The sequence below is a fragment of the Zingiber officinale genome, chromosome 4A (genome assembly GCF_018446385.1).
Source record: "Zingiber officinale cultivar Zhangliang chromosome 4A, Zo_v1.1, whole genome shotgun sequence".
NCBI lineage: Eukaryota > Viridiplantae > Streptophyta > Magnoliopsida > Zingiberales > Zingiberaceae > Zingiber > Zingiber officinale.
In genome coordinates, this window is record NC_055992.1 from 7,502,806 (window position 1) to 7,518,901 (window position 16,096).

General features: G+C 37.0%; 1 protein-coding gene across 12 annotated transcripts in view; it reads left to right on the top strand.

The window, feature by feature from the left end:
• Window positions 1–15,899, top strand: part of LOC121969462 (transcription initiation factor TFIID subunit 4b-like) — a 28,200-nt gene extending 12,301 nt beyond the window's left edge. For 7 of the 12 annotated variants that reach the window (XM_042519576.1, XM_042519587.1, XM_042519577.1 and 4 more), the window contains 10 exons: window positions 134–997; window positions 5,502–5,620; window positions 5,698–5,785; window positions 5,872–6,007; window positions 6,108–6,163; window positions 6,236–6,292; window positions 6,372–6,515; window positions 14,654–14,719; window positions 14,794–15,049; window positions 15,563–15,898. In XM_042519576.1, the coding sequence (XP_042375510.1) occupies window positions 134–997; window positions 5,502–5,620; window positions 5,698–5,785; window positions 5,872–6,007; window positions 6,108–6,163; window positions 6,236–6,292; window positions 6,372–6,515; window positions 14,654–14,719; window positions 14,794–15,049; window positions 15,563–15,732 (1,956 nt within the window). In that variant the 3' untranslated portion in view covers window positions 15,733–15,898. Of the gene's footprint in view, window positions 1–133; window positions 998–5,501; window positions 5,621–5,697; window positions 5,786–5,871; window positions 6,008–6,107; window positions 6,164–6,235; window positions 6,293–6,371; window positions 6,516–14,653; window positions 14,720–14,793; window positions 15,050–15,562 lie in introns of all 12 variants that reach the window. The other 5 variants (XM_042519582.1, XM_042519583.1, XM_042519585.1 and 2 more) reach the window with 3 other exon arrangements.
• Window positions 15,900–16,096: the final 197 nt, after the last annotated feature.

The window sequence follows — 16,096 nt, forward strand, 5'->3', positions numbered from 1 at the left end:
CCCTAAAAGTTTTCTTATTCTTTGATGCTAATGAATGTTAAAAACTGTGTAGAGAAATAGCTTTCTGTACAGATTATTCCCTTTTAAGGTTTGTCTATTTTATTTGCAACTTTCTTTCTGTTGATTGTCTCAGCAGCTTCAGGCGCAGGCTTCTCAGAACACACAGTCAAATACAAATCTATTTTCATTACCAGCTCAAGCTTCTTCTCAGCAAGTTTCTCGTGGTGGTACACAGCAGATATCTGGAGCTCAATCATTTCCAGCACTCCACTCCTTACCATCTCAGAATGTTATAGTCCCTGCATCTTCTCCTGGTCAACCTCATGTTCCTGCTTTGCACCCTAACACAGGTCCTCGAGAAGTTGGGATTGGATCAAATGGGAAGGGCCCCCATCTTGTGCAAAATTATTCTAACAGTATGAATATGTCCAGTTCTGAAAGGGATGGATTGATGGGTTCAACACAATCAATTAACAGGCAACAGAAGTTGCAATCATCTATTTCAGTGTCCGGTAGCACTAATAGTTATAATACCCATGCCTATCCTAGGCCATCTATGAACTCCTCGACTTCTTTCAGAGCCAATCTAGAGTCGCATCCAAGACCAGTTTCACATACTCAGGGACTTGTTTCAACGCTAATAAGACCAACTCAGCCCATGAATACAATGAGAATGCCTGCATATCAACAAAGTTCTAATAGTGAAGCCAAGAGACCGCAAACTGATTCCTTGGCAAACCATTCAACCTCCCTACCTAACCTAATTGCTTGGCAGATGTCAGCAAAAAGTAGTAGTGGATTACAGTCAACTTCTTATGTCAATCAAGAGGTGGTTGATCAATCATCTGAACCTCCTAAGGTTCAGTTTTCATCTTCAGAGACCACTTCATTTGGTACATCACATTTTAACCAAGGGAATTCAGCATTTGGTTCAAGTATGGTGATAACAAATCAGGTTTCAGGCTCAGTACCTAGCCAAGCAGATCAGAATACACAGGTTAGCAATTGCAAATTCATAGTTGTGTGGAAAATACCAAATTTTGTTTGAAACTCAACATTTCTATGCAGTTCTTTTAAGAACCAAGAGAAAAAAAGATGACAACTTGAATATAAATGATAATTAACTCTTCATGATAATAAATTAAAAAATGAAGGTTATTGGATAAAATAATGGTTGGAGTCTCATTGTTATAATTTCAAAAATACTTTAGGCAAAATAAGTTTAATTTTGAGTCTCTGAGATTTATACTGCAACAATTAAGTCATTTGGGAACTGGTGTTATTATAGTCCTTTTGAAGGCACCACATGACATGCTAAAAACAAGAGCATTAAACAAGAAAACTTTTGTACTGCAAACAATTAACTCATATGGGAACAGGTGTTATTATAGGACTTTTGAAGGCACCATGTGACATTCTAAAAATACTGAGTATTGAACTAGATTAGAGTGCTACTAACTTATACTCATGTAAGCTAACATCTTTTGTCCCTAGGAGGCAAGGACCATCAAAGGGTAGTACAAGAATATTTACATATTGTCCATTGATGGCACATTCCAATTTGATATTATGCTTTGACTCACCTTCCATTGAACCTTTAGTGGAATCCTTAGGCTCTGAAAGAATGATTATTTATGGTCACAATTTATAGCCTTGAAAGAGTTTAGAAAGGAGAAAAGTAATCATCTTACAAAAATGTTCTGAAATGATTATTTTCCATCTTCAACCAACTAACTTGAAAGTGAATTAGGCTTATAGATTATCCTTTCTCTTGGTGGACATTCATCCCTTTTCTTCGGAGCAGATTTAGTTTTTCAGTCATGATATTAAATCCATGAATATGATGAAATAAAAAGTGTGCAGTTCCTAATAGAATAAGTAACAAACCAGCTTTTTTGCTTAGTGCTACCAACTCACCATTTGTGTCGTTTAACTTGGTACTTGTTGCGCACCCAAGTACCAAAGCATGGGTGTTTTTACATTGGCATAAAGCTACAATGAAAGTGCATTTTTAACTACATGTTCTCCCTGGATATTGAATGCAGTACAGCATGCTCATATAAGACTGTAGCTTACCATTTGACATTTTATGTTGTGGCAATTCTATTCTACCCTCAAAGGCCTTTTTTTTAACACACCCTCAACTTTGCTTATTGTCAAAATGCATCCCAATAGTTTGCATTTTGCAATATTTCCACAAAATGCCTTGTAAAATTTACCTTTTGTTGTAAAATGCATGCATTGTTGGAAACGATGGTGAGCAATCGCTCTGTATATTATTTTCTTTTCATACAACTACACTATTTATAGAAGGATAAGAGACTTCTGGACGACTCTTGGACTTCCTCATGCGATTCTTGGACTTCCTGGGTTTTGGACATTCTCAGGCGACTCTTCGACTTTCTGACTTTCTCAACGTAATCAATTTTTATTTTCAACACTCCCCCTTAAAATTGATTTTCTTCATGACTCCGAGCATACTCCTCATCTTGCTGAAAACATCTACTCCAAGAGGCTTTGTAAAAATATCCGCAACTTGATCAGCAGATTTCACATATTCAAGTTTGATCTCCTTTTTCGTAATACTCTCTCAGATGAAATGATAGCGCGTATCGATGTGTTTACTTCGATCATGAAAAACAGGATTCCTCGCCAGAGCTTGAGCAGACTTATTGTCGACAAAAATTGTGGTCGCTTCATTCTCCGACAAGCCTATCTCCTTCAACATTCTTCTTAGCCAGATTGCATGACAAGCTCATGTCGTAAGTGTGACATATTCAGCTTCACAAGAAGATAGTGTGACGATTGTCTGTTTCTTTGAACTCCATGAGATTGCATTAGACCCCATAAAAAACACAAATCCAGTTGTGCTTTTCCGATCATCTATATCTCCCGCAAAATCACTGTCACAATATCCAATAAGTTGGAATTCCTTGGACGACGAATAAAACAGTCCAAAATCAATAGTACCTTTCAAATATCTCAAAATCCTCTTTGCCACCTTCATGTGAATTGTTGTTGGCACTTCCATGAATCGACTAATTATCCCCACACTAAAAAGAATATCCGCCCGAGTACATGTCAAATACCTTAGGCATCCCACAAGACTTTTGAACAGTGTGGGATCCACCTTTTCTCCCTCTTCGTCCTTGCTCAATTTAGCTCTAGCCTCCATAGGAGTAGCCACAGGTTTGCTATTTGACATGTTAAATCTATCCAGAACTTCCTTCACATATGCTTGTTGCCCAATAAAAATTCCATCATCCGATTGACGCACTTCTAATCCGAGGTAAAATGACATTAAGCCAATATCTGTCATCTCAAATTCTCGAGCCATATCATTCTTGAAATCTTCAAAGAGACTCGGATTATTTCCTGAAAAAATAAGATCGTCCACGTAGAGGCAAACGAACAAACAATCTCCATTTTTATCTATCTTCACATAAAGCGCATACTCATGTGGACATCTTGCAAATCCTTTCTCTCGAAAATAAGCATCAATCCGACTATACCATACTCAAGGCGCTTGCTTGAGACCGTACAAAGCCCTCTTCAACTTCAATACCTTTCCTTCTTGTCCTTTTACCACATAGCCTTTTGGTTGCTCCACAAAAACATCCTCCTTAAGGAAGCCGTTAAGAAACGCCGACTTCACGTCTAATTGAAATATTTTCCAGTTTCTTTGTGCTGCAAATGAAACAAAAAAATCTGATTGTTTCTAAACGAGCAACTGGAGCAAATACCTCCTCATAGTCCACTCTGTGTCGTTGTGCATACCCCTTTACCATCTTTTTTTCGAACATCATTTTCAGGCCACCGAAATTGAAATGTCCCATCCTCATGTGCCAACACCACGCTGGATCCTTTACAAACACTTGCAAGCAATTCGGCTCTTCGGTTTGAATAGGAATCGAAAACATCCTATTCTTTGACATCGTTACCTTTGCAATTAGGTTAGCTCTCCCGTCTCGTAGCCAAAGATTACGATCCTTCATTAGAATCTGGTAGCCCTTTTCCATGAGTTGCCCCAAACTCAAAATATTGCTCTTTAATCTAGGGACATAATACACATCGGAAATAAACCTGTGAGTACCATCCTTCAACCGAATCAAAATGGTACCTTTGCCTTCAATCTAGATTTTCGAAGCATCACCAAACATGACATTCCCGGTTGCCTTTTCCTCAAGTTCAACAAATTTTGACTTGTTGCCACACATGTGGTTACTCGCACCGTTGTCTAGATACCATTGGCTTCCTCCTCCAACAGATTCTTGGTTGAGCGCTAACAACAACGTTGACTCTTCCACTTCTTTCTCCTCGACTAGATTGACTTATTCTTTTGCATCCTCGGTGTACCAGCAGTTACGGGCATAGTGACCCATTTTGTGACAATTGTAGCACTCAACACGTGACTTGTATCCGTCACTTCCTCGTCCTCGTCCTCGTCCTCTTTCTCTTCCTCTACCACGACCTCTTGGATTTCCTCCTGGCTTTTCATCGTTTCCTCTCTCGTCTTCTTGATTTCTGCCATGACCTCGATTACCATCATGAGAATAACCGCGACCTTGACCGCGACTGCGGCCTCGTGAAACTGCACTTCCCCTTTCGGCAGACGAATGCTTGACTAGTAAGACTTGCTCCAATGGCTCTTTCTTGTGCTTGTTCATTCGCTCCTCGTGCACCCATAGCGATCCATTTAGTTCATCAATGGACAGATTCTCCAAATCTCTGTTCTCCTCAATTGCAACCACAACATGATCAAATCTCTGATGTAGAGAACGTAAAATTTTCTCGATCACGCAAACGTCTTCCATACTTTCACCGTTTCTCTTTATCTGGTTGACGATGGACAAGATCCGCGTGAAATAGACTCCGACGCTTCCAGACGAAGAGCTTCGAATTCTCCCAGTAAAATCTGAAGCCGCACCTTCTTTACCTTATCAACTCCTTTGTGAGATTTTTCAAGAATTCCCCATGCCTCCTTTGAAGTTGAGGCATTTGCTACTTTCTCAAAAACCGCATCGTCCAAACACTGGTGGATGATAGATAGAGCATGCTGGTCCTTCTTTTTGTTCTTCTCAAACTTTTGAATCAAGGTCAACTCCGCATCCTCGTCAGGTTCGGCAAACCCATCGCTGACGATTTCCCATGCACCTTGAGAACCGAGTATCGCCTTTACTCGGATAGACCAACTATCATAGTTGTCCTTCGTAAGACACGGATATTGGAAGCTTAAAGACTTCCTTTGCTCTGATACCAGTTTGTTGGAAACGATGGTGAGCAATCGCTCTGTATATTATTTTCTTTTCATACAACTACACTATTTATAGAAGGATAAGAGACTTCTGGACGACTCTTGGACTTCCTCATGCGATTCTTGGACTTCCTGGCTTTTGGACATTCTCAGGCGACTCTTCGACTTTCTGACTTTCTCAACGTAATCAATTTTTATTTTCAACATGCATTATTTTTGATGAATGTAAATGTAGATTCACTTGCAGCAGGTGACTTCTGCAACTGTACCCCCGCCTGGATCAACGACAAAATCTCCATTAAAGAAACCATCTGCTGGGCAGAAGAAACCTTTGGATGCACTAGGCTCATCTCCGCTGATGTCCAGGTTAACCTCATAACCATACTCTTTTCAAAGAGCATGTCTAGAACTATAAGTTGCAAATTCTATTATTATGCCATCAGCAAGAAGCAGAAAACTGCTGGCACTTCTCTTGATCAAAGCATTGAGCAGCTAAATGATGTCACTGTTGTTAGTGGAGTTAATTTAAGGGTATGAACCTGTCCTTTTGTTTAATTTATGGAAAAATAGCAGCTTTCTACAAATTTATATTTAGAGTATTTCTGAATATTCAATAGGAAGAGGAGGAGCAGCTGTTATCGGGCCCAAAAGAAGACAGCCGAGCTTCAGAAGCAACTCGAAGATTTGTACAAGAAGAAGAAGACAGGTTAATATTGCAGAAGGCCCCCCTTCAAAAAAAGATATCAGATATCAGTTATTACTTTTTCTATCTGATGAAATTAATGTTCTTTTACCATTTTTAGATATTAGGAAGATAATGGTCGGCACTTCTAATCTGTGGTGCTTCTTGCAGTGTTGAAATGTGGTTTGAAGATTATTGGTGGTGACGTAGAGCGTTGTCTATCAATGGTAATTCATGTTTATATCATCTGCATTGTCTTGGAGGTGATCTATTTACTTATAATACCCAATACTTGACAGTGCGTCGAGGAGCATTTGAAGGGGTTGATATCTTATCTGATAAGACTGTCAAAACAGGTAAGTCTAATCATGGACATGCTTGGTTTTATTTTTGATTCCCATCATCTATCGTGAGATTTGTTATTCCCTCTCTCAGAGAGTCGATATTGAAAAGTCTAGGCATCGATTTGTCATCACATCAGATGTTCGACGCCAGATTTTTTCAATGAATCAGAAAGCTAAGGAAGAGTACAAAACAAAGCAGGTTGAAGGGACTGAAAAACATAGGAACGTAACTGATGTGAGTAGATAAGGACCCTCTTTGCTAGTTATTTGTTGATTTTTTTTTTCCTCGATTGTAGATTTAGTTAAGTTCATATTTGATTTGTTTTATCCTTTATCACATAACTTGACCTCATGATGATTTAAAAGTTTCTTTAACTATGTGGTAATGTTGCTTCTAATTTAATTTACATGATTTCATTACTTCATTAATTCTCTTGTTGTAGAGCATGAAGGCTAATTTAGAATAAAATTCAGAAAATGAGATAAGAATCACTTTAAACAACGAGAGTTAAAATGTGATTTCATATGCAGGTTAGGATAGAATATGGAAAGGAGTGGTGAGGCGATTTATGTTTATTAGGTTTGATAAACTTATGAGATGATAATACCAAGACTAGTATGAGTTTTCAGTAGAAGGAAATGCATCCTTCTTTTTCACAGTTTTTATAGGAAGTGTCCAAGTGATGTGTAAAGTGAACTGGCAATTGTGATGCACCTGGGCTAGTGCTTGCTATTGTCCTTTATGCTCTTTGAATATCTGTATGTATATTGATCCTTCATGTAGGGTTTCAAAATTATACATAGTAACTTTGCCACATTTTGAAAATTAAATAAAAAAAAATCTCCAATTTTTTTTCAAGAAATCAAGGAAAATATGTGCATCATTTATCATCGAAAAATTTAGAAAAGAAAATAGAGCTCCTTATGGTTTTTCCATCGTTGGTAAAATCAGCCAATGCTAATTATTGATCGTGGAGTTGGATTGGTATCAACAATGGTTGTCTAAGAAATCAGAATTTCACAAAGATTGAAGAGAAGTTTGGTTTAAAAAAATAAAAATTTATTAAAAGTAGCTAGAAATTAGTTAGATTACCTTAGAAAATTGATAGAATCTATTGAACTTTAATCAAATATAGAGTGAAAATGGATTAGCTGTGATAACATTTGGTCAAAGTGAGATAAGTTTGAAAAACATGACTAATCTAGCCTTCTCTTTAATCTGAACTGATCCTGTTAGAAGAGTGAGTTTTTATTTTCCTCTAAAATTGCTTATTGTTCCCGCAGTTCAAGATCCACCATAAGATTAAGGATCACTTGTTTAACTTTTACGCCACTCGTTAGACTCAACGCTTTATTCATCTTTCCCTTGCTCATTATTGATCGAGGATATTGTGAATTGAAAGAAGTTATTAGGGATTAAGAGAGCACAATAATCTCCACTGATCAACAACAATCTACAATATGAAAACTAAAATAACTTTCAACTAAAAACTAGTTAGAGTCTCGATGAACCCCTATAAAATTAAATCTTGAATAACAATATTTTTATATGAAGGGGAGCCTTAGCGCAACGGTAAAGTTGTCGCTTTGTGACCAAAAGGTCACGAGTTTGAATCTTGGAAATAGCTTCTTGCAAAAAGCAGGGTAAGGCTGCATATAATGGATCCTTCCCCGAGACCTCGCATGGGGGAAGCTTCGTGCACCGGACTGCCCTTCTTTATATATATATATATATATATAGTGGTGTTAGCCTACACACCCACGATGGGCAACCACCATGGGCGACCTTAATAGGTCAGGGCACTCGGATCAATTCTGGGCACCTCGATCATTATCAATGTCAGGGGTGTCCAGAGTGGGTGCCCACACGGGTGTGCAGTAGGTGCCCACACGGATGTGCAGGGTATCTTGTTCATATATATATATATATATATTAACAATTTAATGTTATTTAGTAATCTAAACTATAATTGTATTAGTTGTTGTACTTGTTTTTATTGCTTATTAATCTTTATATAATATGACATTATTTACATCATTAATAATTGAATATGTAATGATGTATAATAAAAATATTCTTTTAAAGATTTAGAACATCTATTAATCTTATATCTGAACCTTTTTTTTTTCTTTTTTCCTAGCAATTTTGATTCATCTATCCTACCAATCCAATATGATTGATACTTGGATTCTTTGACTATTTGATTCAATCCCGATATCAATTTAAGCTTGAGGTATCATTCCTTATTCAAAGAATCATTCTAGAACTTCAATTAAAATACAATTGTATTAAACTTGAAATATGAAAAATATAAAGGATACCATAAATCAATGTTGTAACAAGAAATTTAAAAGGTAATCCATCAATAGAAAGAGAAGAAGATAATGTCTTTATTTAATAGGTGTATGCCATGAAGACAATTCTTAAACATAAAAGTTATGACACATGACATTTCATAAATAAAAAAAAACCATACATTGCAAATTTAGATAAATTTGAAGAAGATGATTTGATAGGCATTTCTTTCTGTTTATAAAAAGATAAAAATGCATTCACTATGTTTGACATGATGATCAGATGTAGTACTTTGTTAAATTGTTATGTCCCATAATTGAATGGAAAATTGTTAAAATGTTGAGAAATCTTCAAGCCATAGTGGAATCCTTCTGCACAATATTCATGTGGATGATAATAATCATTAAACAATTTCGGGTAAATAAATTCAAATTATTTCGACTAATTATTCAAGTGTACTTGCATGCCAATCATCATGGAAACAAGATAGCTTAAGCCAAATAAAAAGATTACATTCTTAATAAACAAGAGTCCAACAAGAATGAACAAAACTCACACCCACTCCGGATTGGCAAACATAGGAAAGACAAATATTATAGAAAGACTAATAGTTTAAGATTTGGAACATGGAACATAGGAACCCTCACTAGTAAAGCAATGGAGATAGTAGATACGATAATTAGGAGAAGAATTAGTCTTTTGTGTGTACAAGAGACTAAATGGATAGGCGAGAAGGTAAAAATAATATAGAACTCGAGTATTAAATTATGGTACACGGGAAAGAGTAAAACAAAAAATGGAGTGAGTATTTTTGAAGATAGTTCGTTAAAAAATAAAGGTGTTGGAGTAGTTAGAAAGGGAATATAATTATAGCTTTCAAGATAAGAGTGGCGAAAGATGCTGCGAACGTAATTAACATATATTCACCTTAAGTAGGATTTGATGAAGAAACTAAATCAAGATTTCGGCACGACTTAGATGAGGTATTACAAAACATTCTACCAAATTAAATGATTTTAATAAGAGGCGATCTAAATGAACATGTCGAAATAAAAAATGAGGAATATGAGAGGGTGCATGGGGGTTATGGGTTTGGAACAAGAAATGAAGAAGGGAAAATTATATTGGATTTTGTGATAGCATATGACCTTATTGTAAGTACCCTGAGGTAGTTTTGATGTGATCAACCAAGTCAAGTTAGGTCATGTTGTAGTTTAACTCTTGTGTCTAAATGTGCAGGAGCTTAGGAGCATAAGAAGTCGAGCAAAAGACGCAGCTAGCGAGAAGGACGACACGGGAGAGAGTCGACGAGCTCGGTGCGTCCGAGGGACGAGGTGCTGCGGAAGAGTACGCTGGCCGACGAGAAGGAAGCGCTCAGCGGTTCCAAGGGATGAGAAGTCGGAGCTGAAGGTTACTCGAGAAGGTTGGACAATGGGGTCAGGTGAGCCCTATTCCGGATGGCCAAAATCACCCAAGCGAGCGGAGTATGCTGGCCAACAAGAAAGAAGCGCGCGACAGTTCCGAGGGACGAGAAGCCGGAGCGGAAAGTTGCTCGAGAAGGCCAGAAAATTGATTCAGGCGAGCCTTATTCTGGATGGCTGAAATCATCTAACCGAGCAGAGTTGGAGTGAGAGCCTGGATCGAAAAGTCAACATAGAGGTTGACTTTGGTTCGGGCGCCTAGACCAAGTCCGGGCGCCTAGACCCAGTCCAGGCGCCCTAACGGTCCAGGCGTCCGGATTGGGTCCGAGCACTCGGAACAGAAAGTTTATTGAAACTCATTGTGTCGCGATCTGTTGCAACCTGGATAAAATTTTATCCACGTTCAGGCGCCCCAATCACGACTATAAATACAACCTGATCCTAGAAGCTAGAAACAACACCGGTAAATAATTCCATTTGAGTTTAGCTTTGTAATTGTGTGTTTTGACTGCTGTAAGAGGCTTCTCCACCTGAAGGAGACTTTAGTGGGCTTTCAACGTCTTGGATTAATAATCTTCTTATTGCAAACCAAGTAAACCTCTATGTTCCTCTGCTTTCTTTAATTAATTTCTTAATTCTTTTTATGCAAGTGTTTATTTTAATAAAGTTGTTAAGTTCGAGGAAGGTGTTGTTCGTTTCTTTTGATTTCAGGCTATTAACCCCCCTCTAGCCGACTGTCAGGGGACTAACAAGTGGTATTAGAGTAAGGTCGCTTCAGAAGGACTAACCATTGATCGAAGCACAAGAAATGGCCGGAGCTAGCATCCACCCACCAATATTCGAGGAGTTCGCGTTTTGGAGACGTCGAATGGAGGCATATTTTAAAACCGATTTCAATATTTTACTAACTATTAAATATGGTTTTGATATGCCCAAAAGCGAAGAAGGAAAAGAACTAGAGGAGTATCGATGGACTAAGAAGTAGCGCAACGATTTTATGACAAATGGTAAGACTGAGTTCCACCTTCTAAGTGTTCTGCGTGCTTAGGATCTCGATCGAATTGGCAAATACAAGAGTGCAAAAGAACTTTGGGAAAAGTTATTGAAGCTTTATGAAGAACCAAAAGAAGGCGAATCCAACTCCTCGATAGATATCGAGTCGTCGTCAGAAGAATCCGAGACCTAGGAAATTGCCGGGACAGCTCTTATAGCCGAATACATACCTGAAGACACAGAAAGCTCGCCCCATATGAGCATTGATGAAGGGGGAGGGTCTTCGGAAGAAAGCAGCGTTGAAGGGGGAGGAACATAAAAAAAATCAGCTCTACAAGGGAGCATCAGATTCTGAGATTGACAACACAAGTCAGGTACAATCTCTACCTCTTGATAAATTGTTTAAGTTTATAAAAATGTTATCGAAAAATTCTTATAAATTGGAAATATAAAATAAAAAATTATTAAAAGAAAATAATGAATTAAAAGGAACTCTAGCAATGACTTGTCGATTAGAGGATTTCGACAAACTAAAAATAGAAATTAAAAATTTACAGGAACAAATATAAAATTTGAAAAAATCTGCATATTCTACTTTTATTTCTTCAAATTTTAGAAATAATTCAGGACTTAAGTGACATCTTAGATATCACAAGGGTCAAATTAGAAAGTGTTTAAGAAAATATATTCCAAGAAAATTTTTGATTAATCAGTAGGAAGGAATCTATTTTGGGACCAAATGATATCCCAATAGAGGTATGGAAGTGTTTAGGGAAATAAGGTATTGAATGACTTACAAAATTATTTAATATGATATTTAAAACGAAAAAAATGCCTAATCAATGGAGGGTAAGTACTCTAATTCCCTTATATAAGAACAAAGGAGACGTACAAAATTGTGTAAACTATAGGGGTATTAAACTAATGAGTTATACTATGAAACTTTGGGAAAGAGTAATAGAAAAAGATTAAGGAAGGAGCCCACGTGATCGAAAATCAATTTGGGTTCATATATGGAAGGTCGACAATAGAGCTATACATCTTCTTAAGTAATTGAAAAGTATCGAGAGCAAAAGCGAGATTTACACATGATATTCATTGACTTAGAAAAAACTTAGCGTAACATATATTTAACTAATTAAGGATATGTATGAGGATGTAATGATTAGAGTGAAGATGTCAAGCGGATCAACTGAAGTATTTCCAATAAGAATAGGGTTACATCAAACATCAACTCTAAGTTTCTATCTTTTTACACTAATCATGGGCAAACTCACTAGACACATTCAAAGATAGATCCGCTACCTTAACGGTCCCCCTAAAGTCGGCCCCATGGATATGGAAGGAGAACTCACTGAACACATTCAAGATACAATACCATGGTGCATGCTATTTGCAGATGATATTGTTTTGAAAGATAAGATACGTGAAGAAGTAAATGCTAAATTAAAATCTTGACGGAAAACACTTGAAGTGAAAGATTTTAGGCTTAATAGAGTAAAGACAGAATAGATTGAATTTAAGTTTAGTAATATTAGACGTATGAGATAATTGTTAAGATAAGAGATGATGAGTTGTCTGGAACTGAGAGTTTTAAGTATTTAGGATCATTTTTACAGATACATATATAGAATACAAGCAGAATGGTTGAAATGGAGGTTAGGGTTGGGTATTTTATGTGATCGTAAAGTACCTCTAAAACTTAAAGGAAAGTTCTACAAAACGACAGTTAGACTTGCTATATTATATGACTCTGAATGTTGGGCTATGACTCGAGCACATGAGCAGAAAGTTGCAAAGATGATGATGCTAAGGTGGATGTGTGGACAACGGCGGATGCAAGGGGGCGCGAGGGGGTGCGGAAGCACCCCCTTGCTTCTAGAAACAAACAATAATAATATAATTATGATTAACAAATAAAGGGTATAGTTTTAATTTTTTAAACTTAATGGACTTTTTCTCAAAAGTGTCATTAAAAACACTTTTCCCTTTTCTTTCTCATTCACAACTTTTTCCAGCCGGCAACCATTTTCTTTCTTTCTCATTCCCAAACTTTTGGCAGCGGCTTTTGTTTTCTTTCTTTCTCGTTCCTGATCCTTTTTCCAACAACTTTTTCAACAGCCAAACCTCATTTTTCTAAGTCAACTCTTTCTTCTTCAAACTAAAAACCCTAATCACACTAAAAAGAGATGGGATCCTCTGTCCCATTTTCCTTATGTCTCCGTGTCCCATTCACTATCGGACGGACCACATCAGATCATGCATCCTTGAGATCTGACATGATCTGATATGATCCGTTCGATCAGTGAATGGGACACGAGGACATGAAGAAAGTGGGACAGAGGATCCCATCTCCATTAAGAGATCTCATTATTTCTCTCTCTTCGGTCTCCTCAAACCGTTGCCCTCATCTTTGTCGCCTTTTCACTTCGTCGACACCTCACGCCAGTGACGCCACTACTGTTCGTGGTTCGCCTGTTCCGTCGACACCGCTGCCACTGTCGACGCCGATGATCCTCCACAACAAGCAAAATCTCTTCAATTTTAGGTGAATCTTGTTCCTTATTTCATCTAATTTTTAATTTCATGATTTATTCTTGGTAATACTTTAATTGTTATGTTGATTGCATAAATTAATAATTTTGAGAAATTGACATATGTTATGGAGAAATTTTTAAAACGAAGTATTGAGTCTTCTAAGAATTCTATGGAAGAAAATAGTAAGAAAAAATATTCTCGCGTTGAATTCAACTCGGATGATGTTGTTAGTGACCCAGGGCTACGCAAACCAATTAATGAATTTGATGTTTTTATTAGAGATCAGATTCGAAGAGAATATTTGATTAGAGGACCTTGTCAACTATTTGATCATAGTTATCCCCAAGATAATTTAGTAAAGAGCATAGAAGTTTTCAAGTTGCTTGATTTAAAAAAATTTCATGGTTAGAGTACAGTATATCAAAAGATGCAACTTTTTGTTTTTGGTGTTATCTCTTTAAAAATTCTCATAGAAGATGTCTTCTTTGAGCACCCCTCTAAAATTTTGTCTGGATCCGCCACTGTGTGTGGACATACAAAAATGGACAGAATAAGGAATGAGGGCATTAAAGAAAGAGTCGAAGTTACATCTATTAAGGAAAAATTTGGAGAGATACGTTTAAGATGATACGGATATGTACTTAAACGGCCAATAAATGTCCTACTTAGACGATATGAAACTATGACAAATACGCACATCAAACGAGAGAGAAGAATACAAAACAAAAAGACTTGGTTAACAACAATAAAACAATATAAAATTTATTTAAATATAGATGATGATATAATAGGGGATAGAGTACAATGTCATAGAAGGATCCATATAGCCGATCTCATCTAGTGGGATAAGATTTGGTTGACCATCACGTGTAAACAACTAGGTTATTTGTCAGCAAGCTCGTAAGATTTATCCTTTCTATACACCCTTAAGTATTTGAATCAAGAATTGCTCCATGTGAATACTGGCATCTAACTTTCTTCCCGAATTTGTCCAAATCTGAAGATATTTCCTGCATTTATTTCCTTGAGTACTTAAAATGGCCTTTTTACCTTTTCTGACATGATGCGTGACTTGAGATGGACACTACAAAGTATATGATAATTTATAAATATATGTAATTGCAGATGGACGGAAATACAGAAGTTGATGCAGAAAAGGACAAAGAGGATGGTCGTTCTAAAGCCGTTAAGGTATCACTGATCTTCTGTTGAATATATATATTTTTATTTTCATTTTCCCTGTAATTACTTTGTTGTTTGAGCAGGCTAACAAAGAAGAAGATGATAAACTAAGAACAACAGCTGCTAATGTGGCAGCTCGAGCCGCTGTTGGCGGAGATGATATGCTTTCAAAGTGGCAACTCATGGCTGAGCGAGCTCGTCAAAAACGTGAAGGTTTTGATGGGGCGTCTGCTTCCCAGCTAGGTAAAAGTGCAAGCAGTAAATCTTCACTGAACTTGGGAATAGGTTCGAGAGAAATACACGAATCTGAAAAGAAAGACTCTTCCATGCCAACATCTGGTAAGCCTCCTACCCAATTCAACACGATATCTCTATGCTCGTGTTCAATCCCAAGTGTATAGAAGTATTAGTGGATCAATTTGATCTTGCTATGAACAAAATCATTTACTTCATATTCGGATGATTTAAATAATCGTTGAGGATTGACTTTGGATCGTCTGATTTGGTACTTAAGTGTTATAATTGATTCTGCAGACTAAGCAGGTTATAAAGTGTTACTCTCGATGCTGTTCTTGGATTGTATTTGACTGATTCAGTCTAAGATTTAGTTTGGGTAGAAATGATACTGATCAAGTCTGTATTCTCCACTACCTCATATAATGGTGCAATTTAGATTCAGTTAGATCAATTAGTAGCCTCCGATCTGCTTTTGATCTAACACTAATAAAACAATGTTACTAGTATTATTCATTGCAGTTCAGCGTATTGTATCATTGCAAGAGTTTCTATTACATGGAAGCCTGAGGTAGCATCATTCGTCCTCGTCGTTTACTTGAAAATCTGATGTTGCAGGTGGTGTGAGGAGATTTGGGAGGAATGGCACCCTGGCACATCCAAAAATTGCACGCAATATCTCTGTTAAAGATGTGATTGCAGCCCTTGAGAAGGAACCACAGATGTCCAAATCATCTTTGATTTATCGCCTGTATGAGAAATCATCCGGCGATTCTCCAGCAGCTTAGACTAGGGTGAAGTTTATGTTTGATGAATTTTCATGTATATTCTTTGAGTTTCAGATGTTTCTACAAGTAATTGTAGTTGTTTCGGCTATCAAACTCTCCCTCGAAGAGCTATTCTGCACTCAAAATTTTAGCTAAATGTTGTGTTACTGACTAAACTCTGTGACTAAACTCTAATCGAATTTTGTTGTATAGGCTCACTGTCAATTTATGAGAGATCATTAGTCAAATAGAGTGAGTCTATACAACGAAAGAAATCATAGACAATAGTGATAAATAACATACACAATAGTGATAAATAATAGAATTAACCAAATAGAGCATCAATAATATCAAATTTTGTTATGAAATTAACAATATCAAATTA